The sequence below is a fragment of the Sarcophilus harrisii genome, chromosome 1, assembly GCF_902635505.1.
Source record: "Sarcophilus harrisii chromosome 1, mSarHar1.11, whole genome shotgun sequence".
NCBI classification, from domain to species: Eukaryota; Metazoa; Chordata; class Mammalia; order Dasyuromorphia; family Dasyuridae; genus Sarcophilus; species Sarcophilus harrisii.
In genome coordinates, this window is record NC_045426.1 from 270,888,305 (window position 1) to 270,915,446 (window position 27,142).

The 27,142-nt window shown below is 37.4% G+C and overlaps 1 protein-coding gene across 3 annotated transcripts in view; it reads right to left on the bottom strand.

The window, feature by feature from the left end:
* Window positions 1-3,171: 3,171 nt before the first annotated feature.
* Window positions 3,172-27,142, bottom strand: part of VWA3A (von Willebrand factor A domain containing 3A) — a 79,497-nt gene continuing 55,526 nt past the window's right edge. For 2 of the 3 annotated variants that reach the window (XM_031942054.1, XM_031942047.1), the window contains 13 exons: window positions 26,190-26,342; window positions 24,137-24,221; window positions 23,583-23,693; window positions 21,630-21,727; window positions 19,443-19,595; window positions 18,428-18,536; window positions 16,890-17,031; window positions 15,356-15,500; window positions 14,941-15,110; window positions 7,510-7,636; window positions 4,911-5,008; window positions 3,859-3,921; window positions 3,172-3,352 (listed from right to left, as the gene is read on the bottom strand). In XM_031942054.1, the coding sequence (XP_031797914.1) occupies window positions 3,873-3,921; window positions 4,911-5,008; window positions 7,510-7,636; window positions 14,941-15,110; window positions 15,356-15,500; window positions 16,890-17,031; window positions 18,428-18,536; window positions 19,443-19,595; window positions 21,630-21,727; window positions 23,583-23,693; window positions 24,137-24,221; window positions 26,190-26,342 (1,440 nt within the window). In that variant the 3' untranslated portion in view covers window positions 3,172-3,352; window positions 3,859-3,872. Of the gene's footprint in view, window positions 3,353-3,858; window positions 3,922-4,910; window positions 5,009-7,509; window positions 7,637-8,605; window positions 8,886-14,940; window positions 15,111-15,355; window positions 15,501-16,889; window positions 17,032-18,427; window positions 18,537-19,442; window positions 19,596-21,629; window positions 21,728-23,582; window positions 23,694-24,136; window positions 24,222-26,189; window positions 26,343-27,142 lie in introns of those variants that run through there. The other variant, XM_031942062.1, reaches the window with a different exon arrangement.

The window sequence follows — 27,142 nt, forward strand, 5'->3', positions numbered from 1 at the left end:
TTCCCTTAGATGCAAACTGCTATGTTTTTCTCTTTGTATTCCCAAATGCCTACCACAGTGTTTGCATATAATATGTGATTAATAAATGCCTGTTGAGTGAATGGTCATTAGCATAAATAACTCATGAAACATATCTAATTAGGAAAGTGAAGGTGAATGGTGGGAGCTCCTACAGCAAACAGAGCTCTGGAGAAGTGCTCTAGGTACCCACCAAGCTAAAAAGTTACATAGGAAGAGTTTTTTTTGTTTTTTTTTTTAGGGGGGGGGAGATTGTTATAGTGTAAGTAGCACTAGATTGGAAATTAGGAGACCAGGATTCTTTTCTCTCTGCCACTGTTGTCTGGGAAAAGTCACTCACCAGGCTTCACATTCCTATAATTAAATCATTCAATGTAGAGAGAATAAAGCCTAACAGGTGGGCAGACCGAGTGCTTCCCATATATGCCAGAGTGCCACAGGAAGGCATCCACACAATAAGTAGATAATCTATGGAATATTTATGGAAAAGACTGAATCGCTCAGGATTAAAACAGTTGGATGGGTTGCCATTTGTTTGGAAGTATGGTGCTGTGTAAACAGCACTGACTGGGCCCAGGTCCTGGGATCCAATCCTGTCTCTGACGCTTTCTCATGCCTGTGATCTTAGCTAAGTCACTAATCTCTCCAGATCTGTTTCCTCTTCTTTAAAATGAAGTTGGACTAAATGGCCTTTGACATCGCTTCCAGCTCCAATCTGTGACTCTAGGACCGGATCTCCAAGTCCTTCCAGGCTCTAACGTTCTGGGACTTGTTCTAATTTGGTGCACGGGAGTGCGTGTCCTGAGACGGTGCCTCAGGGGAAAGGAGGCGAGGCTCAGCCGCATTTAGGGTCCAAGCTGGGGTCTGGTTCTCACTGGCAGGGCAGAGGGACCCCCATCCCCATCCACAAGGGAGGATGGGAATAAGCCAGGACTAGCTGGCTGGAGCCGGTCCCCCACTTTGGAGATAAGCACACACAGCCCCGCCCCGCCCCGCCACCGCTTCTAGGATTCGGAACTTTCATTCTTGATCTTGCGCGGAAGGCAAGGTCTATATTTCTGTCTAACTCCAGGTACCGCATCCCCCGCGCCCATATCCCGCCACCAGCACATCCTGACCCCAGGCAGGAGCGCCCTTCCCTCATCCCCCCAGGTAACGGCTCCCAGCTCACCTGGTCCCGCTAGCTGCGTCGGCCCAGGTGACTGCGCTCCTCAGGCACCTGTCTCCCTCCTCCGTCCTACCCCAAGCAGCGGCCCAGCTGGGCAGTGAGGGGCGGGGCCACCCCGAGGCACGCCCAGAGGTGCGGGGCTCCCACCTCTCACTGCTTTCCTGCAGCAATCCCGGGTTCCTTTCCTCCAGATGTGATGGAAACGGCTTGTCTCCAGAGGCAGCAGGAGAGAAGCAAATCTGGGGTGGGGGGTACTGAAAGCAGATTTGGGGAGTCAATCGGGACATAACAGTTGTGGACACTAAATATTTTATCTCCAGTTCTGGTCTCTATTCTCCTTCATCCAGCAGTATGCAGTCACTTGGACAGAATTTTAACTTTTTTGCTTAGTTTTTTGAAGTTTTCACGGATTGCACATTTTGGTTATAGCAGAGAACTTAGTAAATACGAATTAACCTGGGCAAAAAAAGCTCAAGCTCTTTATACTGTGGCTTCTTAATGTTTTACAGATAGTGAAAGTGCTGCGATCCCCAAACTGAGGGAAGGCACTCAGAAATCCGGAATGAGTCGCTTTGTACAGCAGGTCGACTAGGGCAAGATCTACTTGTACTGAGTCTTTGGCTAGTTTTTTTTTTTTTTTTAATTTTTGATTTAGTTTGATTTGTTTTAAAAATGAAACTACTATGTTTTGTGAATGGGCACTGGGAAATAGAAATGTGGTGCCTCTGTGATGCTTCATATTCTTTGTAAGAACAGAACTCCATAGGAAACGATGAAATGGATGGCTCATAGCTAAGTGGGAAGATCTCTGAAATGATTCAGTGACTGAGTAGAACTAGAATAATATATGCAATAAAGACGGTTTTAAAGAAAAAAAATATCCTTAAAAGAGTAGAATTCTGATCCATGCAATGATAATAATTTAGAAATCAGATTAGAATTCTGATCCATCGTGGCTCTTTTCAACAGCAAGATGATTCAAGCCAGTTTCAATGGTCTTGTGATGGAGAGAGCCATCTGCACCCAGAGAGATAACTGTGGGCACTGAAATATGGATCACGACATAGTATTTTCCTTTTTTTGTCGTTTGCTTGCTTTTTGTTTTCTTTCTCATTTTTCCTTTTTAATCTGATTTTTCTTGTGCAGCATAGTTACGGAAATATGTTTAGAAGAATTGCACTGTTTTAACATATTGGATTACTTGCCATCTAGGGGATGGGACAGGGGAAAGGGAGGGAAAAATTTGTAAAAGGGTTTTGCAAGGGTGAATGGAAAATGATCTATACCTATGTTTTGAAAATAAAAAAAAAACTTTAATAAAAATTTAAAAATAAAATAAAAAGAATTCTGATCCATGCAATGATAATCAATTAGAAATCTAGGGATCTGAAGATGAAACAGGCCACCTCCTACCAGAGAGGTCATGGAATTGAATCGCAAAATGAGGTATACATTTGTGAACATGGCCAATACGGAAATTTATTTTCTTGGACTTTTCATATTTGTAATGGTCTTATTTTTCGGGTTTTTTTTTTTTTTTAGTGGTTCAATAGGGGAGAGGAGAAAAAGAGAGAAAGAGATAATAAATTCTCATAAAAATAAATTAGTTACATTAAAAAAAAAAAGGCCAGGACTCTCTTCTCCCTCCCACTGGGTCCAAGAACTCTTCACTTCAAAGATTTTCTTCAAAAGAGAAGCATCATTTACAGCCATATGATATTTCCTTCATCTTGGCAGAAATCCAAAGAAAAGGCAGTTATCTACACATTTTCTTTTTTTTCTGAATTGAAGAAACAAAACAAGAAAATTCCAAGCAAAACAGAAGGCCTTGTTCCAAACTTAGCAAACAGGTTTTCTTTCATCAAAGATTAATGAAGAAAAGAACAGTGATCACTGCTAACATTCTAAGCAATAATTTTGATTCTAGGAATAAGTAAGTAGCTTTGTTTCATAAATGACTATATAAATACACACTATATAAAATATGCAGTTTAAAATATATAATTGGATATACAAGGTTCATCTTTGTGTTTGCCAAGACATCTGCTAGAGAAGATCCAAAGAGCAGAAGTTCAGCTCATTTTGATGGATAGATGGATGAATGGATATATGAATTAGTTCTGCTGTTTTCCACTCCTTTCAAGCCACACTGATAGAGGCACTCATCTGAAAAGGGCAGGGAGAAAGAAAAAAGAAAGAAGGAACAGGTCAGTATTTGACAAAACAACCAAAACAACACTCAAAACCAAGAACAACCTAGTCCAATTTTCATAAATGAATTTTCATGTAGCTTATTAATTGGGATCAGGATCCAGAAACTCTTCCAAAACAAAAATTGCAAATCTTTTAACCTTTAAATTCCCTCTAATTCTCTGTTAACTAGTTTAGTGTTTGTTGCTAATTGGTAAGTTGGATTATTAATTACAGCTATTCAGGTTACTCTTGTCCCCCATCATCTCAGGTAACTTAGATTTGGGAGCATATTTTATTTTTTTTCTTCATAGAAAAGAAATCCCTATTAAGGAACTGTGGAATTTTACAGTTGAAGAGTCTTACTGGTAAATAGAGGTAATATTTATGTTCAAGTCTTTAGAATCCAGAGCTTGTGTTCTTTTCACTGTAGATAACTGCACCCCAAGTTTTCTAATACTTGATAAATTCCCATAGTTTACCTGAAAGCTTTTTTCTAAACAGGATTTCCCACTTCCTCAGCATTGTTCTTCTGTAGTATATTTCTGTTAGAAAGAAAGAGGGTTCAATTTAGAAGGGAAAAAAAGGAAATATGGAGAGGAAGAGGAAGGAAGGGAAGATATTTTATGTCTACATTCCAAAGGGCATGTACCATAATGCCCACATTTCTGAGCCTGACCTAGTTCTTCTAGCCACTAGCTTTTAGGGAAATAATACCCTGATGGTAACATGGTCCACCTTGGTGGAAAGCCAAATTGTAGAATGAACTAGAGCAAATTCTCACTCTTACTCCAACTCAGCCTAAAGAGGAAAGTGTAGGAGGCAGCATCTGTGACAAAAGGAGAAGTTTGAAGGGGAGCAGATGCAATGGATAGGAGCATCCCTATGATTGTACTTACTCTAATGATATTGTATCTGCATCCTCAGGATTAGGTTATGAAGTAAGTATGGTTTGTCATGAACCTTTTCTCCTCTTTCAATAAAAACCTTCTTCTCTCTAAATGGCCAGTGTTCTTACATTGCCCTTTCTACTTTTGCTTTTTCCTCTTCAGAGAGTAAAAGGATCTAAGAAACTTGTTCATATTAACGTGTAAGTGAATAACGTCACTAATAATATTTTCCCTCCCAAAGATCACATTTATTTTAAGAGTATTCAAAGAGAAATAACACTTAAGAACAAAAAGATAGAATTTTGAACTTTGTAGCATTGTAGCATTCATGCCCCTTTAAATATCTATGTGCAATTTTATGTATTTTTCCCCCTCATAAACTAAAAGCACCAAGTAAAAATGAATTATTCAAGTTACATGATTAGTAATTGACAAAGCTAGGGTTTGAACTTAGAGCTTCCAAGTCCAGTGTCATTTCTGTTAATATTTTCTCTCTTTCTCCATTTTACTCCATCCTACATGTAGCTCCTTTGGTGTTCATTCTGAAACTACCTCTTGTTTCCCATCCTACCTATTTCTTTTTTTCCCCTTCTTAGAGTTTCTGACATGAATATCCTTCCAGCAAAAATATTCCCAAACTGTACCTGAAAGACTGGGCCTGCTTTAGGAAATGCTTGGCTTTGTATATCTCTTGAGTAAGTTTTTTTAGGTCATCTCCTTCAAATAATTGCAAAAGTGAATCCTTCACAGGGAAAAACAATGAACAGACTATCAGATTACTTTTCTTTACATCTTATTTAAATAATCAGTTGAATCATAAAGTCTTAAGAGATTTTTATTTTAGCATAACCTCCCACCCAAGGCAGAATTCTTTCTATTATACCCTTGGCTTTAGCGTAGTGTCCTGGGATAAAGTAGATGCTTAAAAAAATTCTTGTTGAAGTCATTCCCCAATAGATAAATGGTCAAAGGTATGAACAGACAGTTTTCAGATAAAGAAATTACATCCATCCATAGTCACATGAAAAAATGCTCCAAATAAGTATTGATTAGAGAAATTCAAATTAAAACAACTGAGGTACTTCCACACACCTATCAGGTTAGCTAAGATGACAGAAAAAGATAATGATAAATGTTGGAGAGGATATGGGAAAACTGGGATACTAATGCCTTGTCCGTGGAGCTGTGACATGATCCAATCATTCTGGAGAGCAATTTGGAACCATACCCAAAGAGTTATAAAACTGCAATCTCTTTGATCTAGCAATGTCTCTATTGGGTCTGTATCCTAAAGAAATCATAAAAAAGGGAAAAGGACCCACATGTGCAGAAATGTCTGGAGCATCTCTTTTTGCAATGACAAAGAATTGGAAACTGAGTAGATATATATCAATTGAGGAATGGCTGAATAAGTTATGACATATAAAAGTAATGGAATATTACTGTTCTATAAAAAATGATGAACAAGCTGATTGTAGAAAGGCCTGGAAAGATTTACATGAATTGGTACTGAGTGAAACAAGCAGAACCAAGATTACATTGTATACAATAACAATAAGATTGTGTGGTAATCAACTATCACACACTTGGTTCTTCTCAGCAGTTTAGTGATCCAAAGCAATCCCAATAAACTTTGGATGGAAAATGCTTATCACATCCAGAGAGAGAACTATGGATACTGAATGTAAATCAACACATGCTCTGTTCACTTTTTTCCCCGTTTTTTCCTCTCTTGGATTTTTCCCCTTTGTTCTGATTTTTTTGTTTTGCTTGAAAAATATTTCTATATTCCAGGATATATAGATATATAAAATAGGTATACAAATCAAACATTTACTGATGATAAATTGTAATTTTACAACCTCTCACATTCAGTTAAGAGACCCCATATGGAGCCATGATCCACAGGTTAAGAAGTTTTGTACTAGATTAATTTTTTTTTTTGCTTGAAAAATATTTCTATATTCCAGGATATATAGATATATAAAATAGGTATACAAATCAAACATTTACTGATGATAAATTGTAATTTTACAACCTCTCACATTCAGTTAAGAGACCCCATATGGAGCCATGATCCACAGGTTAAGAAGTTTTGTACTAGATTAATTTTTTTTTTAATTTAATAGCCTTTTATTTACAGGATATATGCATGGGTAACTTTACAGCATTAACAATTGACAAACCTCTTGTTCCAATTTTTCACCTCTTACCCCCTACCCCCTCTCCCAGATGGCAGGATGACCAGTAGATGTTAAGTACATTAAAATATAAATTAGATACACAATAAGTATACATGACCAAAACGTTATTTTGCTGTACAAAAAGAATCAGACTCTGAAATATTGTACAATTAGCTTGTGAAGGAAATAAAAAATGCAGGTGGGCATAAATATAGGGATTGGGAATTCAATGTAATGGTTTTCAGTCATCTCCCAGAGTTCTTTCTCTGGGCATAGCTGGTTCAGTTCATTACTGCTCCATTGGAAATGATTTGGTTGATCTCGTTGCTGAGGATGGCCAGGTCCATCAGAACTGTTCATCATATAGTATTGTTGTTTCAACATGATTTATAAGGAAATATTTTTAAAAATGATTGTACATACATAACCAAAAAAGTTTTTTTTTTTATGTGTAACTGGAGAAAATAAAAATAAAAAGAAACCATATATAATAATAGAAGAGATAATATGTTCTTGACTGTCAAAAAAAAAATGCAGGTCATTAGCTGACCTGCAGATATAGTCTCTGAACATGTTTAGGGCACTTACTCCTTCCATTGTTCACAGAATCACAGTTGGAAGGGATTTTAGAGTTTATGGGGACCAATCCCTCATTTTCTAAATAAGGAAACAGATCTAGGGGAGCTAAGTGACTTGCCCAAAGTTGTACAGCTAGTTAATTAGCAGAGGCAGGACTAACACTAACACTAATTCAGTTAATTATTTTATATTTAATTTAATTCAGGTAATTATTTTTGACATAGGTGAGGCTGCAAATCTAAGTAAAGTGAGAAGATTTTTAACTTTACTTCAATCAAGCCTCATTGTGATAGACTAGGATTTTCACAAAACAATGGAAATTCTATCCCTACTATTCTATATCATCCCACCTTCCTTATCTAGAACTCAGAGAGGACAGAAAAGCCTAAGAGACTGCCCCATGTTCCTTGTATCCTTTAACTTAAAAAATGGATTTTTTGATGAAAATAAAATAAGTATTAATAAGGGGAAAATAACATACATTTTTTTCAGTTATGTCTTCGGTCAGCATTCTATGTATCTCCATGCAGTCTTCCAACTCCATTTGGCAATGATGGTAGCGCCCCCCAGTATTATTAGACAACTTTTTTAGAAATGTAATTGCTGACCTAGAGAGAAGTGAGACAGGGTTGAAGTTGCTGGGCTATGGATGGATATTACAAGTGGCTGAAAAATTATATAAGGGCATCATAGATTCCAGACAGAAAGAATCTCATTTGGAGATTTAAAATGATCTCCAATCATCTCATTTTATCATTTTAAAAATGTTGTCTTTACCACATGTGCAAAAATGTCTGTAGCAGCCTTTCTGTAGTAACAAGGAACTGGAAATTGAGTAAATGCCCATCAATTGGGGAATGACTGAATAAATTATGGTATATAAATGTAATGGAATATTATTGTTCATATTGATGGTCAATGGTGATGTGCTTGGCTCTTTTCAACAATGAGGTGATTGAAGGCAATTCCAATAACCTTGGCATAGAAAATGCCATTTGCATCCAGAGAAAGAATTATGGAGACTGAATGTGGATCAAAGCATAGTCTTTTCATCTTTTTTGTTGTTGTCTTGTTTTTTCTCTTGATCATTTTCCCCCCTTTTGAGCTGATTTTTTTGGTGCAGAACGATAAATATGGAAATATATTTAGAAGAATTGCACATGTTGTGTATGTATGTATGTGTATATGCATACATTTATATGTGTGTATATGTATATATGCATGAGTATATTGTATATATATGTGTGTATATATATGTATCTATATAAATATGTCCATATTTAATTGTAGCCTTCTGGGGAAGTGGAGCAGGAAGAAGGGCATAAAAAAATAAAGTAAAAAGTGTGCAGCAGAGAACAAAAGAAAACCTACAAAAAAAAAAAAAAAGAATTGCATATGTTTAACCTATATCAAATTGCTTGCAGTCTTAGGGAGTGGAAGAGAGGAGGAGAGAGGGAGAAAAATTTGGAACATAAAGTTTTGCAAAAGTGAATCCTAAAAACTATCTTTGCATGTATTTAGATAAATAAAATACTATAAAATTTTGAAAATTTCCATTTTAGTTTTTATTATGAATTTAACATATACCAAATTAAATGACCATTTCCAAATACATTTTGGAAAAGGAGATTCTACAGAATCTATGAATCTATTCTAGAGAGTTTACTTTTCTTTTCAAGCATATAATAAATTCAACATGTAACTGCCACAGCTGTTCTCCATGTCTATGATACTTTTGAATTTTCCTTCTGTTTTCTTCTAGTGCCTTCTCCCTGAGATCACCTTCCATTTATACTGTATAATATCTTGTTTCTATATAGTTATTGTATGTTGTCTTCCTTATTAGATTGTGAACACCTTGAGGAAAGAGACAATAACCAGAGCTTATTATAATCTCTGATACATAGTTAAAGCTTAATAAACATTTAATGATTAACTGTTTTCTCATTTTTTTGGAAGGGGAAGGAGAGAGAAATCCTAATTCTATCTTCTTTTCCCTTTCTACCTCCCTCTCATTGAAAAAAAAAAAGACATTCAAAATCCCTGCAACAGACATGTAGAACCAAGCAAAATAAATCTCCATACTTGCTGTGCTCAATGACATTTCCCTCATTTTTCTTTTCTTTTCTTTTTTAATTTAATTTAATAGCCTTTTATTTAAAGGTTATATGTATGGGTAACTTTACAGCATTAACAATTGCCAAACTTCTTGTTCCAATTTTTCACCTAATATCCCTCATTTTTCATCCTGAGTCCATCTCTTGGGATGTAACATTCACTTTGTGGATGAGGAAACTTTGACCCAGATAGGTTTAAGTGACTGACCTTCCTATGGTCACTTAGATCAGAGATGGGATTTGAATCCAGGTTGTCTGACTTGGTAGTGTAGTAGATAGAGCACCTGGAGTCAGAAAGACAAATCTGCCCGCAGACATTTACTGACTGTATGACTCTGGGCAAGTCATTTAACTCTGCTTCAGTTTCCTCATCTGTAAAATGAGTTGGAGAAGCGAATGGAAAGCTTCTCCAGTATCCTTGCCAAGAAAACCCCAAAAGGAGTCATGAAGAGTCATGAACAACAACAATCATTGCCTCCAGTACTCTTTTCTCTCTACTATGCTGTCTTTTAGATTGTCTTAAGTGTAATTAAAAAGAAAATCACTAATTCAGGTTATGGTTATGATTCTGAACTTTGCTATACTCCTGAAACTTATATTTGCAAATATTTGCATTTGCAAAACTTGTGTTTGTGTGCACGTGCACAAGTACACACTAGTCTGCAGAGTAAAGTCAGCATTCAGTGGTAGCCAGGTTCTTGAATAAGCTTTGCTAAGTTCTATAACAGCAGGGTTTGGGGTCTCTAGTTTCCAGATAGCTTTCATACATACATACATCATATGTACCACAACTCTTGGAACTGGAAGAGATCTTAAAATTCATATAGTCTGACCCTTTCTTTTCACACACTAGGAAACTGAACTCCAGAGAGATAGGGTGACTTGTCTGATAACAGAGGTACTAGGGAGCAGCTAGGATTGGGATGTGAAGCCTAGGTCCTCCAATTCCAGAGCCAAGCTTTCTCCTGTATATGTGTATCATTGATCACAGATTGGAGGTGGGTGGGGATTAAAAGGGAGAAAAAAGTGTTAATGCAACAAAATGAATCTGTTTACTCTCTTAGAGAAAAAAGTAGACTCAAAAATCACATCTCACTGATGGTAGATCAATAACCATGCATTTATTTGTGTATGTAACTTGTGTTTTAAAGTCCATTTGCACAAGACTCTCTCCTCATTGATGCTATCAAGATATTGAGAGACACCCTATTATCTCTTAGCTTGGCATAACAATAATCCTTTACACTCACCCTCTGGATGATCTCACCTTCTATCAAAATCACATAATTATTGTATTGTTTTGTCCAGCACCAGGTGCTTTCTGAGCTTGGATAAGTACCCATGTTCTGGTCATGAAGCCCTGCTCTGAATCAATCTTGTCTCATTGTCGCTGCGGCCCCTTTGCAGCTGTTGTAGCTTACTGTGTAACTATGGTAGAAGTATTGAGCTCTCCCCACATTGCCTCAAGTGCCCCCCTCCCTAGAGTTGAGGCTCCAGCACATGTCCTAGCTTGCAAGCCTTACCCTCACTTTGAAACTAAACTTCTGCTTGATTTTTAACTCTTGCTCTGGCCCCTCACAGGTTAAAGTTCAGTTCTGTCTGGTGGATGATTGAGATTCATTATATTCAGTGCCCCATAAAGTGAGGGGCAGAGTGGTTGAGAGCTTGAGAAAAGATCGATCTTGATCTTATGGCTTTCAGTTTTAAGAAAGAAGATTATGGTTTTGGAGTCTCTTTAGGTCCCTAAGGAAAGAGAAATACTCTGGGGAAAAAGCAGATGGATAGAGAAATTGGCACTTCCATCTCATCATCTTCTTCCTATTGTAGCCAGTTGCTCCCTGAATATTATAAGTCTAAGGGAAACAATTTTTAAGTCCTAACTGAGTTCCTGATCAATATCGTTTAACAGAAAAGGACTTTCAAACTATACATTGAAGACTTGACTTCTTTCCCATTAAATACCAGTTCCACAGTGAACATACATAGCAAATAGCAACCCTATTTATCCTATTAAACCTATTTACTTATAAATCTATTTATCTAAGCTGATAGCAAACAGAAGTCAGAGAAGACGAACAGAATATGTACCACACAATACAGAGAATGAATGAACTTTCCTACTGGGAGTGAAATATTTCAACCAAAAAAAAGAGAGGCTTGGGTGTTGTGGAATGCACAACTCCTGGAAATGCCAGAAATCAGACCAGCTGTTCTGGCTTTCACAGAGATCATGGAAAGTAAGAGAAAGAAAGACAAAAAGTCTTCGGTGTTCTTCCAAAGTGAAGACAAGTGAAAATGGAGTCTTTTTATTATCATTAACTGTATCCTTAAATGCTTTCTAACCCACAATGTTGCTAAAGAAACACAAATGAAAACAAAAAGTAGATAAATCAGTCAGTGTATGAAGGAACTATGTGAAAGTTGGGTTCAAGGAGAAACTTTAACATTCTCAGACAAATTGTCTCTCCTCCTATCTGGGCAAGTGGCTTGTAGCTCCTGCAGATCCGTTCCCACACTCCTCACCTTCTCTGCTCCCAAAGCTTCTCAGCCTTCCACCAGCCAATGAGCAGACCGAAGTGGAAATTGTGGGGCAGGTCAGAATGACACAAATTACTTACTGCAGACTGAGTGCAGTTTAAGCAGGTCGAATGCCTGGGAAAGTACAGCCTGGAAATATAGCAAGCTGTGCACAGGCTAGACAGGTGTGATTACCTAGAAGGTCACAGGTGTCATTTAAGTGGGAAATTCCATAAAGTCTCCAAGATGGTAAGCTGGAGAGAGGAACATGACTAATTTTCTGGCTTCTCTATTATGACAGCTTCTCTCCTAAGTCTTTCTCTACCTTTAGGGACATGCATCTGGAACCTGGTTCTTTTTCTTGAAACTGGAAGCTAGAAGATCACGATCTCTTCTCCCATGCACTTGTCAACTCACTGAAGTGTAGAGTATTGAGAAATACATCTCTACCAATAAGGAGATTCCCATGAAAAAGATTTTGAGCTTAGTTCATTGAATACTGATACTCAACCATTCCACTGTGACCTCTGGAATGCCTGTTCTTAAAACTTTATCTTTCTCACATTTTTCCATCTATTAGTTTTTATTGAAGCTTGGCTCCCTCCATCACAGCCTTACTGGTCAATTTTTCCTGTTTTGGCTGCTCTTTATTAATTCTTCTTGATTGATTGGTCAAGGTGGGGTAGTTGAAATACTCCTTGCTTATCAATGCCAGTCTCCAGGTTCTTTCTCTACTTCTAGTAATTCTTCTTCTTTGAAGTTGTCAATCAAAATCCTGGTAGCTATTGTCTACAGACCCCCAGGCTATTTCCCTTCCTTTCTCAATGAGTTTGGCACATGGTTCATAATTTTTTTTTCTCTTTCTCAACTACAGACCTTATACCAGGGGACTTCTTTTTTAAAATTTCAATAATACTTACATGTAAAGATAGTTTTCATTACTCATTTTTTGTAAGGTCTTAAGATCTAAGTTCTTTTTCTTCCTTCCTCCCTTACCTCTTTTCTCCCCAAGATAGCAAGAAATCTGATACAAGTTATACACGTACGATCATTTTGAACATATTTCCATTTTAGTCATGTTATGAAAGAAAGAAAAATCAGAGTAAAAGAAAAATCATGAGAAAAAACAACAAAATCTGCCTATTCCAAGTCTATTGGTATTTCTGAGAAGAGCTAATTCTCTCATAGTTGATTATCATATAATTGTGCTGTTTCTGTGTTCAATGATCTCCTGGTTTTGCTCACTTCACTCAGCATTGGTTCATGTAAGTCTTTTTAGGCTTTTCTGAAATGATCCTGCTCATCATTGCTTAAAGAACAACATTATTCCATTACATTCATATACTATAACCTATTCAGCTATTTGTCGATTCTAATTCCTTACCAACACAAAAAGATCTGCTACAAACATTTTTGTATACATGGGTCCTTTGTCCTCTTTTATGATGTCTTTGAGATACAGACCCAATAGAGACTACTTCAGCAGTTTTATAGCCGTTTGGGCATGTTTCCAAATTGCACTCCAGAATGGTTGGATCAGTTCATGATTCCACCAACAGTGTATTAGTATCCCTGTTTTCCCATATCAATTCCAACATTTATCATTATCTTTTCCTATTATCTTAGGCACTTTGATAGGTGTGAGGTGGTCTCTCAGTTGTTTTAATTTGCATTTCTCTAATCAATAGTGATTTAGAGCTTTTTTTTCATATGACTATAGATGTTTTTAATTTCTTCATCTGAAAATTGCCTATTCATATATTCTTTGACCATTTATCAGATGGGAAATAATTTGTATTCTCATCAGTTTATCTCAGTTTTCTATATATTTTAGAAATGAGGCCTTTATGAGAAACACTGAGTATAATATTATTTCCTAGCTTTCTGCTTTTAATCATGGCTACATTGGTTTTGTTTGTGCAAAACCTTTTTAACTTAATGTAATTAAAATCATCCATTTTGCATTTTATTATGTCCTCTATTTCTTGTTTTGTCATAAATTCCTCACTTATCCAAAGATCTGACAGCACATCAGGGGACTGCAACCAATGTATTGATTCTCAAACACCCTAACAACTCATCTCCTCAACCTAATCACTTCCATGACCTATTTTTCCACTCTACCTCGAGTATACACAAAGATGGTAATATTCTTGATTTTGCTGTCACCCACAGATGTACCACATTAAAGAGATTTGTAAAATATGTAAAACAATGCCATACACTAGAAAAACAATGTATAAAAAAATCAATAAAAACTTTTTTTTTTAAAAAAGAAAATACTGGTAAGCTTTGTTTTTCTCACTAAGAATGAAACCTAATCTCCTATTCCTGTGTATGCCCCACTCTTTCCTCTGACACAGCTGTGTACTAGAGCAGGCTTTTATTACCTCACATCTTGATTACCACAATAGCCTAGTGGTGGCTCTTTTTCAAGCCTTCTCCACTCCAATCCATCCTCCACTAAAAGCAATTTACACAAGTCTGATCATGTCACCTTCCTATTACCTTCCCATTACCTCTAGGAGAAAATACAAAATGCTCACTTTGGCATTCTAAGCTCTTCATAACCTAGTGCCCTCTTACTTTTCCAATCTTCTTGTACTTTACTCCCTGCCACATACTGTTGGACTCACTGGTGCTGGCTTTCTGAACATGTCAATCTGTATCTTGCTTTTAAGCATTTTTCTCTCGCTGCCTCAATGACTGGAATGTTGCTCTTTCCCTGTTCTGACTTCTAATTTCTTTGGCTTCTTTTTAAAACCTAACTAAAATACTTTTTTTACTCAAGTCTTCTCCAATCCCTCTTGATTCTTACTTCTTGGTAACTATTCCCTATTTATCTTGCATAGTTTGTTTCAAATGCATATATTGGATTGCAAGTTCCTTGAGATCAGGGACTGTTTTTTTCTCTTAAATACTGCTTCTAGCACTTGGCACAGTACATGGCACTCAGTAGGCACTTAATAAATGTTTATTGATTGGTTGGGTTATATATATGAGACCCTCAGACAGGTATCAAAAGAGATGCACAATTAGTTATTGTGCATTAAAAATATTCCCAAAGATTCCCTAACATGATAATTGGAAAAGTCAATGAAAATTTGGAAAAATTAATGAATCTCCTTGAATACTCATAAGTAGGACTTATCAGGAAAGCTATTATATACATCAGAGAGTTCAAAACTAATTCATGTTGTACATGCTTACAGACTTATTACTTCATCCTGATGTAAAGTTGTATAAAGGTATTAAATACAAAGTTCCTGCTTTCTTACCTTGTCTCTCTATCTTTTTTAGATGAATAGTTAAGAGAAATGGAATGTACTTTAATATTTTTTTTCTTCCGGAGCTTTTCAACTTCATTTAGAATGAGACTGCAGTTCAAGTCGGACTTTCCATCAGTCAGAAGATAGAGTCCTTTTACATCTTGAAAAGTGAAAGCTTTCTGAAAAAAAGCACAATGAGATTTAGAGAGCCACAGGGTCCAAGGCCCAGTAATAATCATTAAGAACTGGGTTAGAACTCAAGTGCTCAAAGGTTATAGTCCTTCCTTTCTGATTCCAGAGAATTGTCATTTCCTGCCAAGATACCACTCAGTCATCCCAACATATCTCTGGATCTCCTTCCTTTGGGGATAGGGGCAAGAAGTGAGGGAGGGAGGGAGAGAGCAGGGAAGGCGGTACAGCTCACCAGTAAAGCTCTGAGGATGGAGGTACTTCCATGGGTTTCCATTTTGGTCACCCACTGCACAGCATTATGGCATGCTTCATCTGTGGAGTCTACCAGTCTATCTTGCCATGCATATAGGTCTTCAGCGAAGCCGAGCAGGTTAAAACTGGGAGTGAAGAGAATGGAGCAATGGAGAATGGAAGTTGGGAGGGGAAGGGATGGGGAGAGAGAGAGAAAGAGACAGAGAGAGAGAGAGAGAAAGAGATAGAGACAGAGACAGAGAAACACACATAGAAAGATAGAGATATGGAGAGAGAATGAGGGAGAGAGAGAGAGAGAGAGAGAGAGAGAGAGAGAGAGAGAGAGAGAGAGAGAGAGAGAGAGAGAGAGAGAGAGAGGAAAGAGACAGAGACAGAGACACACAGAGAGAGGAAGGAAAGCGAGGGGAGGAAGGAGGGAGGGACAGAGACAAAGACGTGCACACACACAAAGGAGGGAGGGAGGGAGACAGAGATAGAGACAGAGACAGAAACACAGGGGTGGGGAAGGGAGCGAGGGAAAGGAAGAGAGGGAGGGAGAAGAGAAGGAGAGAGACGAGACAGAGAGGGAGGGAGACACAGAGAGACAGAGAGAGCCACAGAGAGAGTGGGATCTTTTAGTTAGAACATAATAGACTATATTGGATGCTGGGAGGGGGTAACAAATGGGAAGACAGTGGGAGATTAGGCTTCTGTGTAGGGAAAACAAACCTTACGCATATTTTCTTTTTTCCCCCCACATCTCTCTCTCTTTTTAAAGTTTTTATTGTTTTCTGGGATAAGTTTAGTTTTTGAAAAAACAAGAATAATTTCCTTACCTCTGTCTGGAAAGCTTTAACTGGAACATGGGTACTTGAGATGATTTTTTGGAAACTGCTTCATTCCCCAAAGATCAGTGTCAATATTTTTCAATTCATCTAGCCCAGTGAGTTTCAAAGTATGGTCTCTGAGACCCTTTTGGGCCATTCAAAAGGTCAAAACTATTTTTACAATAAAAGTTGTCATTAAAATATTCTCCCCTTTTCCAACTAGCATGAGGCTAGATTTACTTCAAAATTTTGAAGTTTTTGCTAAAGCAGACATTAAAGAAGTTTTCAAAATATATAAAACAATACTATGCATATCTTACTAATTAAGTTATTTTTTCATAAAAATGTGTTAATGATGCTAATATGTAATAGGTTATTAAAAATAAATATTTTTAATTTTTTCAGTTTTAGTTTCTAATATGATAAATATATAAAAATAACAAAATGAGTTTTCAATAATTTTTAAGGGTAAGTAATAACTTTTATGTGATGTTAAAAAGTTTGAGAACCTGTGCCTTGAGATATTTTGAAGTATATTTTAGAAATCCTCATCTCCTTTATTAATCAGTGAAAAGAGGATTGATGAAGATATGCTAAGAAGGCTATGAATTGATATGAAGTGATGATATACTGTATCACAATTTTTTGTCAGGAAGTTCTCCCCATCCCCAGACAAATTCCCTCATTCCTGGGACTCCTTGTTTTTACCTCTCACATTTTCTCAGCTGTTCCCAAATTAGCAAATTCAGTTCTTTCTTCAGTTGCTGCAGATGTAATCCCATGGACTCTGATAAGTCTATCATGACACAGACCCTGTTCTCCAAAATAGTGCCAAATAGACGACGGCTTCCTGATGAATATAGAAGCCAGAAAAGGGATGGGGTTGTAATTTATGGTTTTTCTGTTTTTATTTCTCCATACAGCATATACCACAATGCCTAACAGTAATTGTTCAATACATTTTAGCTGATTAAGCTGTCTCTGATGACATTCTATTAGGAAATATCATTTGTAGCTAAGGTTCAGGGTGGTATGTCCCTATAGCAGACTACTGGAGACCAGAATGATACAGTGGAAAAAGCAATGTCCTGGGAGTCCGTAGTTTTGAGTTCTGGTCCTGATTCTGTCACAAATTAAATATGTAATGTTGGGCAAATCATGTGATATTCTTAAATATCTTTAGCTTCCTCATCTTTAAAACAAGCAAGTTGGGGAAGAAGACCTTCTGATTCTAATATTATGTGACTTTGAAACTCACAGATGTGATTGGCAAGCCCACCTACAGAGAAATCCTCTGCTTTATTTTCCTTTTCTTCTGAAAGGTTCAAGAATGTCACGGTGTGAGACTCAACATGTTACCATGTACCCTTGACAATGTATGTTTCTCCTGGCCATGGGAACCTGAGCAGGGCACACCAGAAGGTAACCAGAACAGGTGCACAGAGAGAACAGGGAGAAGAAATGCTGGAATGCTGGTTTGCACAAGGTTAGTTGACTTTCTGAACAGATGTTCTCACTTCTCTTGACCATCACTATATACATACAGTGTATGTATGTATATATATACTTCTTTGTATCTTCACATTTATTCTTATTAAAAACAAAACCAAAAACTGGCCAATTGAAGTAAGGAAACTCAAGACATTGTATTACAGAAAGAATGTCCTGGTAACACACTCAACTTATCTTGGCATGCTGGTTAGGAGGGAATGCTTTAGAGAGCAGGTATTAAAACCCAAGGACAGCCCAAACTTTTCATCCCTAAGTACAGACCAAACCAAATAAAATGTAATTGGGAAATATTTAACAAAATAAAAATGATAAAACATTTAATGTCTTCTGTTTCCCAAGCCCTGCCCCCGCCCTGTCATGCCCTAACAGCTGGTTCATTTTGCATGTATTTTATATATACTCATAACTTCATTTAAAAAAAAAAAAGAAAAGAAAAAAATGAGCTTCATATAATGTAAACACTATGAGGATAGGGACTGTTTCCTCTTTATTTTTGTTTCCCTGGCACATATCAGGATGCCTAGTACATTGTAAGCATTTAATGTTTGTTGATTGATTTAACGATTCTTACTACTTAAGAGCTAAGTCAGGAAAACAGAAGGTTGTGAAGCATCTTGGAACCAAAATTTGGATTTTGATAGCATGAAACAAAAATTTAGACTTTGATAGCACGGGGTTACCTCTACACCATTATTTTCTGTTTCCTCAATACCCTTCATAGTTGAGAAACTTACCCGTCAGCAACCACTGAATTCGTGTGATATAATACTTTCTTGCCTTCTCTGTCTGTTCTATGTACTCTTCTAAATCCTTGTCCTGGCACTGCAGATGTTTTATCATGCCCTAAGAAAGCATTAAGAGGAAAGAAGAAATGTTTCTTCTGATTCGGATCAACTACTTGAGGAAAAGAAACTGGACTTGTGATTTCAGTTTCTTGGTCCCTGAAACTTATGGTCTTAGAGAGCTGCCTGGAACAGAAGTGTCAAACAGGAGTGTGGCTGACAACATTCAGCCAAAACAAATTAAGAAGTTGGGAAATATTTACAAGGATAAATAAAAATAAAAATAAAAATAGTAAAACTCAGTATGAAGCCCACAGGGATCCTTGTGATATGAACAGCAAAAAAGATATTCTCACTCTACAAATAACCTTTGTGGCCAAAGCATCTTCATTAACCTGTATTAGCATACCCCACTTCCTGGTATATCATCGTGGATGGTTGCTGACATAGATGTAATGCGCATGTAAGTTTGTCTTGGACTAGGACCCTCCTTAACTTTCCCTAATCCTCTAGACTCCACCCTTACTTCCCTTCTCCCTCGTTTGGTCTTTAAATATAGCCCTTCACTCATAACTCACTGCTAGATCAACTTGATCAGCTTATGTGCCTTTTTTCTACAATAAAGGGCTCCTTGTGGCTCCAATAATATCTTTGTGAGTTTTTCACATTCTGAACCCTTCTCCCAGATAATAATGACATTAATACATTCTTCAATGTGTCCCTCAGTGCCTCTAAGGCTGATCATAACACTTTCCCATTCATTGGAACACAGATGTTTCTGCACTCTGAAGGACTGCCTAATTTAAGATGCCTAAAGCAATCTGAGTTTTATTGCCTATTTTATCAGCAAGCAAATTAGCAATGATGAGCTACTTACTCATGCAATGTGTTCCAGCTCTCCACACCTTACCAGGCTGGCCTAATCTCTTACATGCAGGATTTAGTGAGGTTGAAAATGAGAACTGACCTTGATTTCTGTGGTTGGAAAGTAGGTTACGGCTTTAGATGAAATTTGCTTCTCTAAGGCATCTTCCATTTTCTTCTGATGAATAGAGTTTGCACCAAACAAGAGTTTGGGCAGTTCTAGCTTCAGTTTTTTCAAGCTGCAACTTGTCAACCACTTTTAAATAAAAGAATATAACATTTATTTGAAGAATCATGTATCTGATTGGTTGACTGAATCACCTCCATTAAAACTTTCATTGTAAAATTTGCAGCAAGTTTATAATCCTCCTGGTTGTACTATGTGGTGTTTATATCTTATCATCCTTATTAGATCTTAAGGGTGGAGTGTTTTGAACTAGCTTCTGGAAATAGTAAATCAAGTTCCCATCTTTGAACAGCTTACAAACTGTCTATGTACCTAGACCCCAGAGAAATTTACAAAAGGAAAAAAGCTCACACACACACACACACACACACACACACACACACACACACACAATTTTAATTCTGACCATGCTTATCGATTAGAGAATGATTGAACAAATTAAAATAACAATTGAACAAAAATATGAATGCAATGTAATGTAAAATAAAATTCATTTCCTCTCAGTCAGGTGGTGAATATCATGTTTCAACTTACTTTTTTTGGACTCCAGCTTTAATATTGTATTGATTAGAGTTCTCAGATCTTTGCAAGCTGTTTTCCTCTATAATGTAGTTATCATTTAGAAAGCTGTTTTTGTATACATTATTCTGGTTCTGCTCACTTCATTCTGTGTTGATATATAGAGGTCTTCCTAGTTTTCTCTGAAATTCCATTTCATCATTTTTTATGACAATAAGATAATTTCATTATAAATTCATTAGATTCATATAATTTCATCATAAATTCATTAGATTCATATACCTCAATTTGTTTAGCCATTCCTCAACAGGAAGATCCCCCATTAGTTTTCAATTTTTGCCTGACGTGAAAAGAGCTGCAATATTTTTATATACATAGATCCTTTTTTTTTTCCTTTGATTTCTTTGGGGGTAAAAGCCTAGTGGGATAGCTGGGTCAAATGGACAAGTTGGTAACTTTCTGCGGGTAGTTCCAAATTGTGAAAGAACTAACAAAAGGAATTCTTTCAATGAAACTTGAGAAGATATAGAAGAATCAATGCAGAATGAAATGAGCAGGAGCAGGAGAACAATGTATACAAAAAGACAAATAATCCTGAAAACCTTCAGAACTCTGATCAATACAATAACCAATCACGATTTCATCAGACTGACAATGAAGTATACTACTCAGCTTCTAACAGAGAAGTGATAGATTTAGGGTATAGCACAAGACAAATTTTTTGGACATGGCCAATGTAGGAATTGTTTTACTTGACTATCCTTATTTATTATAAGGGTTTTGTTTTTCTTTTCTTTTCTTTTTTCTTTTTTTTTTTTTTTTCCAGTGGAGGGGAGATGTAGAAAGGAAGGAAAATAGACTTAATATTAATTGAAAGAAAAATTAAACCCATTCATGGAACTTTTGAGGTCTTAACTTTTGGCCTGTGGGCCCCTGGTGGACCTTTCCTGGTAGAACCCCTAAATCCATTTGTATATCAAGCTTTACCACTTTGATTTTTATTTAGTTCCAATTAAATAGGTAGCAAAATATAGTACAATAAATAAGCAAATATAACTTCCTTGGACTAATGTCTTGTGCATATATTATGTTTCTTTTCAAAAGTATGTAGATGTTGTTGAAATAAGTGAAGTTCAAATTCATTTAAAAGAATTATGCTCTTTCACATATTAACAAACCAGTGGACACTAATAGAAGAGTTGCCACAGTATCATATGAAGGTCCTCATTATTTAATTAGATGTTTAAAAAAGGGTCTTTGTACTCAAAGATTAGGAGCACTGATCAAATTGAGAGGAACTAGTTTTTTGTTGTCCTTGTTCAGTCTTGCCTATTTGAGGTTTTCTTGAGGAGTGGTTTGCCATTTCCTTCTCCAGCTCATTTTACAGATGAGGAAACTGAGGCAAACAGGGTTAAGTGCCTTACCCCACAGTCACAGAACTAATAAATATCTGAGGTCATATTTGAACTCAGAAAGATGAGTACACCTAACAATAGGAATGGACAATAGGCCCAGCACTCTAGCTGCCACCAACTAGCTTTCCTATTGTTCAGGAGACATTTATTTGCATGGGCAATTTAATACCTCTTCAGTTGAAGAAATGTCATCTTTTTGGGGAAGATCATTGGAAAAAATAGATTTTTTTGTAGCCTTTATCAGTGTATTTTTCTTTTGTGCTGCATCTAGAAGAAAGATAATTTACATCAAATATAACTCCTTCTTGTCACCAATTCTCAATATCACTCAATTTTATTTAGTTTTTTGTTTTAGGGACTTTGGACTATAACTTGGCCATAGCCATTTCAAAATCCTCAGAATGATCTAGCATATATTTCAACATATTTAATATGTATTGGACTACCTGCCAGCTAGAGAGGGGGGTGGGGAAAAGGAGGGGAAAATTTGGAACAAAAGGTTATGCAAGAGTCAATACTGGAAAAATTATCTATGCATATGCCTTGTAAATAAAAAGCTTTAATAATAATAATAATAAATCCTCAGAATGATCGAGAGACAGAACACACAGGTACTCATTGTTATGTCCAGGCTGGAAATATAGTAGCCACTCACATGCTGATACCAATAATTATCAGGATGGAAACTTTAACCTGTTCCATCTTCTGATCTTGGTTGGTTCAGCCTTCTTTAAGCACCCTGGTAACCCTCCACACCTGGAGGTTTATCATACCAGTAAACCTTTCCCTTTGTTAATAACAAAAAATGAAAAAATATAATTGGCACTTTAATGATTTACTCTTTCCCCCCTTATTTGGACTTTAATATTTCATTGGCTGTGCTAGAATAGAAAAATTTGATCATTTTGGAAGGGGGAAACCATGCTGGTTAGCACCATGTTGTTTTTTGGCTTAATTCCCATTTTCTTGGGTCAGTTGATTGTTCTCAAAAAGGACCAAAATCTAAATTAGGGTGATATACCATAGGCTTTTAGCCCTATTGTCTCTATGAACTCCTGAACTCAAGTCACCAATTTCATTCTTCCCAGTAGCAGGGACTAGAGGCATAAACTATCATACCTAGCCTCAACTTCATTTTAAAATGCCAAGTTTGTTATTTTTTTAAAAAATGAACCTAGCATTTATATAGTGCTTTAAAGTTTGCAAAGGCTTTACATATGTTATTTCATTCCAACTTTACCATAAACCTGAGATATTATCCCCATTTTATGGGTGAGGAAACCAAGGTTGAGAAAGTTTAAGTAATTTGCTAGAAAAGTACTGGAGCAAGATTCAAATTCAGGTCTTTCTGAATCCAAATTCTATGTTCTAACTACTATGTAATCTTAAGTACCACCCACTAAATAATAGCAATTCAAGTCAAGCAATGGAAACTGCGTAGAAATGAATGAGCTTGTGATTTTGCAGACCTACTATTAAGGAAATCATTGAATTTGATTGGCAGGCACCATTTTATAATAACATAGATCACAATCCCAGAGTGAATTGTTTCCATTTCCACCAACTAGTTATAGGGTAAGGAGACCTTTTCCTAACATATGAGAGTAAAGGCAATTTAATTTTAGAGTTTCTTTTTTTTTTTCAGAACAAAGATGTTATTGCTGTTCTGTCATTTCTGTCATGTCTGATTCACTTTGGGGTTTTCTTGGCAAAAATATTAGAGTAGTTTGGCGTTTCCTTTTCAAGATCATTTCATAGATGAAGAAACTGAGGCAAGTCAGAGTTAAGTGACTTACCCAGGGCCACACAACTAGTAAGTGAGGTTAGATTTGAACTCAGGTCCTCCTGACTCTAGGTCTGGTGCTGTTATCCACTGCCACCCAATTGCTCCTCTTTTTTTTTTTTTTTTTTTTTTTTTTTCTCTTTTGGATGCTTTTTCCCACTCAGGGTATAGTCTTTGCAAACCCATCTCATCAGTAAGTTAGTAGATGTCAAACCAAGGAAAGATTAATTCCAGAAATACTGCTATTTTCTTTCCCAGAAGGCACCCTACCAAATAGAAAAGTCCTTTCAGATACTCCTACATAGGGGACCCAGAATTGGAGTTTAGTTATTTGCTTACCTGCATCTTTCCTTTGATCAATAATCAGTATGAAAGATGTGGCTGATCCTTTCTTTGTTGGTTTGATCTTCTTCTTTCCCTTATTTGAACCCCAATCTTTCACTGGCTGGCCTAGAAAAGTACAACATTTGACCATTTCAGATAAGGGAAGCCATGATGATCAGCACTATGTTGTTTTGTAATAACTCCTATTTTTTAACTCCCAAGCTATACTCTGAACCTAGGAGACTGGGTTCTTGATCACCACAAACCATGAAAATCTAGTATGACTGAGATCCTGAGGTAATTAAGCGGTCTGTTTCTATTCACTGAATATGTACTCATTAGATCTTCACTGAGTTTTGAAAGGTGTCATGCGGGTCTCATGATTTTCTGGCAAATTTAGATTTCTCTTTGAACACCTGGATCTGGGTCCTCTGCTCTGTTTGATGGTATATTATGCCTAGTTTGGATTTTGTATTGAGCTGTTGATTAATAGAACTGGTCCCCATATAAATACTTTTTCTGTCCTCCCCCCACCCCCCAAACATGCTGGAACTTGTGCCTTTTCTTGCCTGATGTGATGGTTGGTCTGCTGGTGTTTGAGTGCCATGTCGAATTCCTTGTGGAGATAGTCTTGTCAGGATCACTTTTATTGTTCTTAAAACAACAACAACAACAATAGGCTAACTGGAAAAGATGTCTCGGTCTTCATGTTGTCTGCATCCCAGTAATATCCCAGTCTCTTAGAACCTTCCTCTTAACCTATTACTAATAAGCCATGAAAGGTAGAGCTTGGGAAAGGGGTCCAGGGAGAAGGATGGGAAAAGTAGCAAGAAGACACATTTCCTGTAGGAAACTTTGTGAGCTCTTGTGGGACTTCAAGGCCCTTACCACACTATTACAATGATCCATGAAGGCAGGGAGCTTGATAAAGAGACTGAATAGTAAATTACTAAATAGTCACCAGAAGTGATCAGTTGCTACCTTTCCCACTGAGTAGAATTTTCTAAGTTTCCCATTGTTTTGATTGAGGGACATGTGTGTGTGTGTGTGTGTGTGTGTGTGTGTGTGTGTGTTGTTACTCAATTCTACCATTTATCAAGATGAAAGTTCTTTTGTTATTAAATGTTGCCGGAAGGCAGTGATCATTCAGCTAAAAAAACCAAGAATCAAAAACCAGCACCTTACTCTTGGTCCTCACCAACATTCAGGTGAACAGTCCCTTCTCTGTGTGCCCACATGAAAACAGGTAAGAGATCTGAAACTCTTAAGAGGGGATCTATCCCATTTAAGCCCTAAGTCTACAAAAATTTATGGCACTGATAATCCACAGAGCTGCTACCTCAGGCCTTTGGCTTAATAACTATTGGACAAGAGGATAAGAGAAAGGTTTTGGAACTGTGGGGTGTTTTGTTTTTTCTTATTTTGAATTATGGACAAGTGTTTGGAGAGCAGGCTAGGAAAGGGTGAAGGACCTAGAAACTGAATGAAACTCCTGAATGACGACAACATCTGTGTGAAAGAAACTGAGTCCTGATTGAATGTTAGTTATATTTTTTGAGGGACAGATACCTCATTAAAGGAAACTGCCATTTTAGAACATTAAGATCCTTTTTAAACAATGAGGGGCATATGTCTCATTGCCCTGCTTCTACTCCCAAGCTCTGCTCTAGGCTATTAGCTCTGAGGCCTTTTGGAAGGTTCAGGCCTCCCCCTGAGGACTTAGATGTGTTCAGTCATACATGTACAACAGATACAGATAAACATACCTGATACTTGTGAGTAAGATACCCTTCTGATGGCCAAGATGAGGAAGGGGCTTTATGTGGATTTGGCCAGGTTGAAAAATAAGTCATCTGCTGCTTCTCCCCTTCCCTTCCTTTTCTATCTGATCCTGACAAATTCAACTTTAGTTCTTCAGTCTATCCCAGCTCCTTCTGGTCTCTGGATATTCCCGCAGAACAAGGACCCACTGCTCTGTTTCCACTAAATACAACGGTGCCCATCCTAAGTGCCCCCGATATTCCCCCAGCCTGGTCCTCTAAAGCCAATCCAGGCAAACCAAAATGAATCAGGTTCAGATTCAGATTAGTTTTGATATCTTTTTCAGACCTAATCCTTGTCAGTCTGTGCTGACAAGCAGTCTCCTCAGAAACTCTGTTTCCCTGAGATGAGTGGGCAGAGGGCTGCTGCCAACCCCACCCTCACCCACCCCTAAATTGAGCTGTTATGGGTCCTGGCCCTTAGTAAGACAGAGATACTGGTTGTTTCCTGGTTACGCAGCTTCCATTCTTTATCCTGGGTCTCTGGACTATGCTCTTGGCCGTAGCTGTTTCAAAAATCCTCAGAAAAGGGGCAGCTGGATGGCACAGTGAAAAGAGCACCAGCCCTGGAGTCAGGAAGTCAAATCCAGTTTTACTTACACTTGCTGGCTGTGAGACCCTGGGCCAGTCACTCCACCCTGTCTGCCTCGGTTTCCTCATCTGTAAAATGAGCTGGAGGAATAAACAGCAAACCTCCCAGTATCTTTGCTAAGAAAACCCCAAATGGAGTCATGAAGAATTGAGATTACTGAAAAAAACAACTTAGCAACAACTTATTGTTATTAATAAAGGGGAGTCAAACCATTCTAGCCAGCGAGAGTGATGTGGGCTTAGGGCAGCAAAGTTTCCGAGGCTGACTTTTCTCCTTTGCCACCTTTGGGTCTTCTTTGGGGGCCGGGGGGCTTTCAGCCTGGTTTCCACACTGGTTTTTGAGGGATGCTACCAGCAAAGCACACTGAAAAAGTAAAGTGTAATGTTAGTGTCACTCTATAGTCTGATTTATATATATTTCTATATCCTGATTTATCAAGGACAAGTTCAGTCATTGGGGAGTGGCTGGCAGTGTGATGAGAGTAGAAACACCTGCATTAGTCCATTAGAGTGACAGGCCTTACAAGCCCTTTTGAAAGTAATAGAACTTTTGGGAACTTATTGAAAGTGGGCCCCCTAAGCCTTGAGGCCATTGCTTCGAATTAATCGTAGCAGCCCTGTTTTTCCAAATGGAGCGCAGATAACAATCTTGACTTCTATAACTTCATTAATCCATAGACAGAATAAGTTGTCTTTGTGGTTAGATTGGAAAATTTTCCAAAGGTCCATTAATTAACCCCAGAACTTCTCCCACCAAAGGCCTGAAATTCTTCCTAGGTCAGATATTGAAGGCTCCCATTAAAACAGATGAATGATTAACATAATAAAGAGCCAGTGTCACCCAAAAGTGATGACAAATTCATTTTTCAGATCCAATTGGATAAAAGGAATTGCATATATTGAGACAAAGAAATAGATGGGGGAGGTATGTTATGATGAGGTGTAGGAAGGGATTTTAGATCCAAAGAAGGATTCTATGCTATTGGGTAGAGTACCACTTGGAAAAGGGGGTAACAGGGAAACTTGAAGCTGAATGCCTGGGAGAGGGACCTGAGAGTCATGTATTTCTTTAAAATTTACTGGGCACTGCAGTTATGTGGGAGGTATTACACTTGCTTATATTGTGGGGGGGATAAAAAGATGAATTAGATAGTCTCTGGGCTC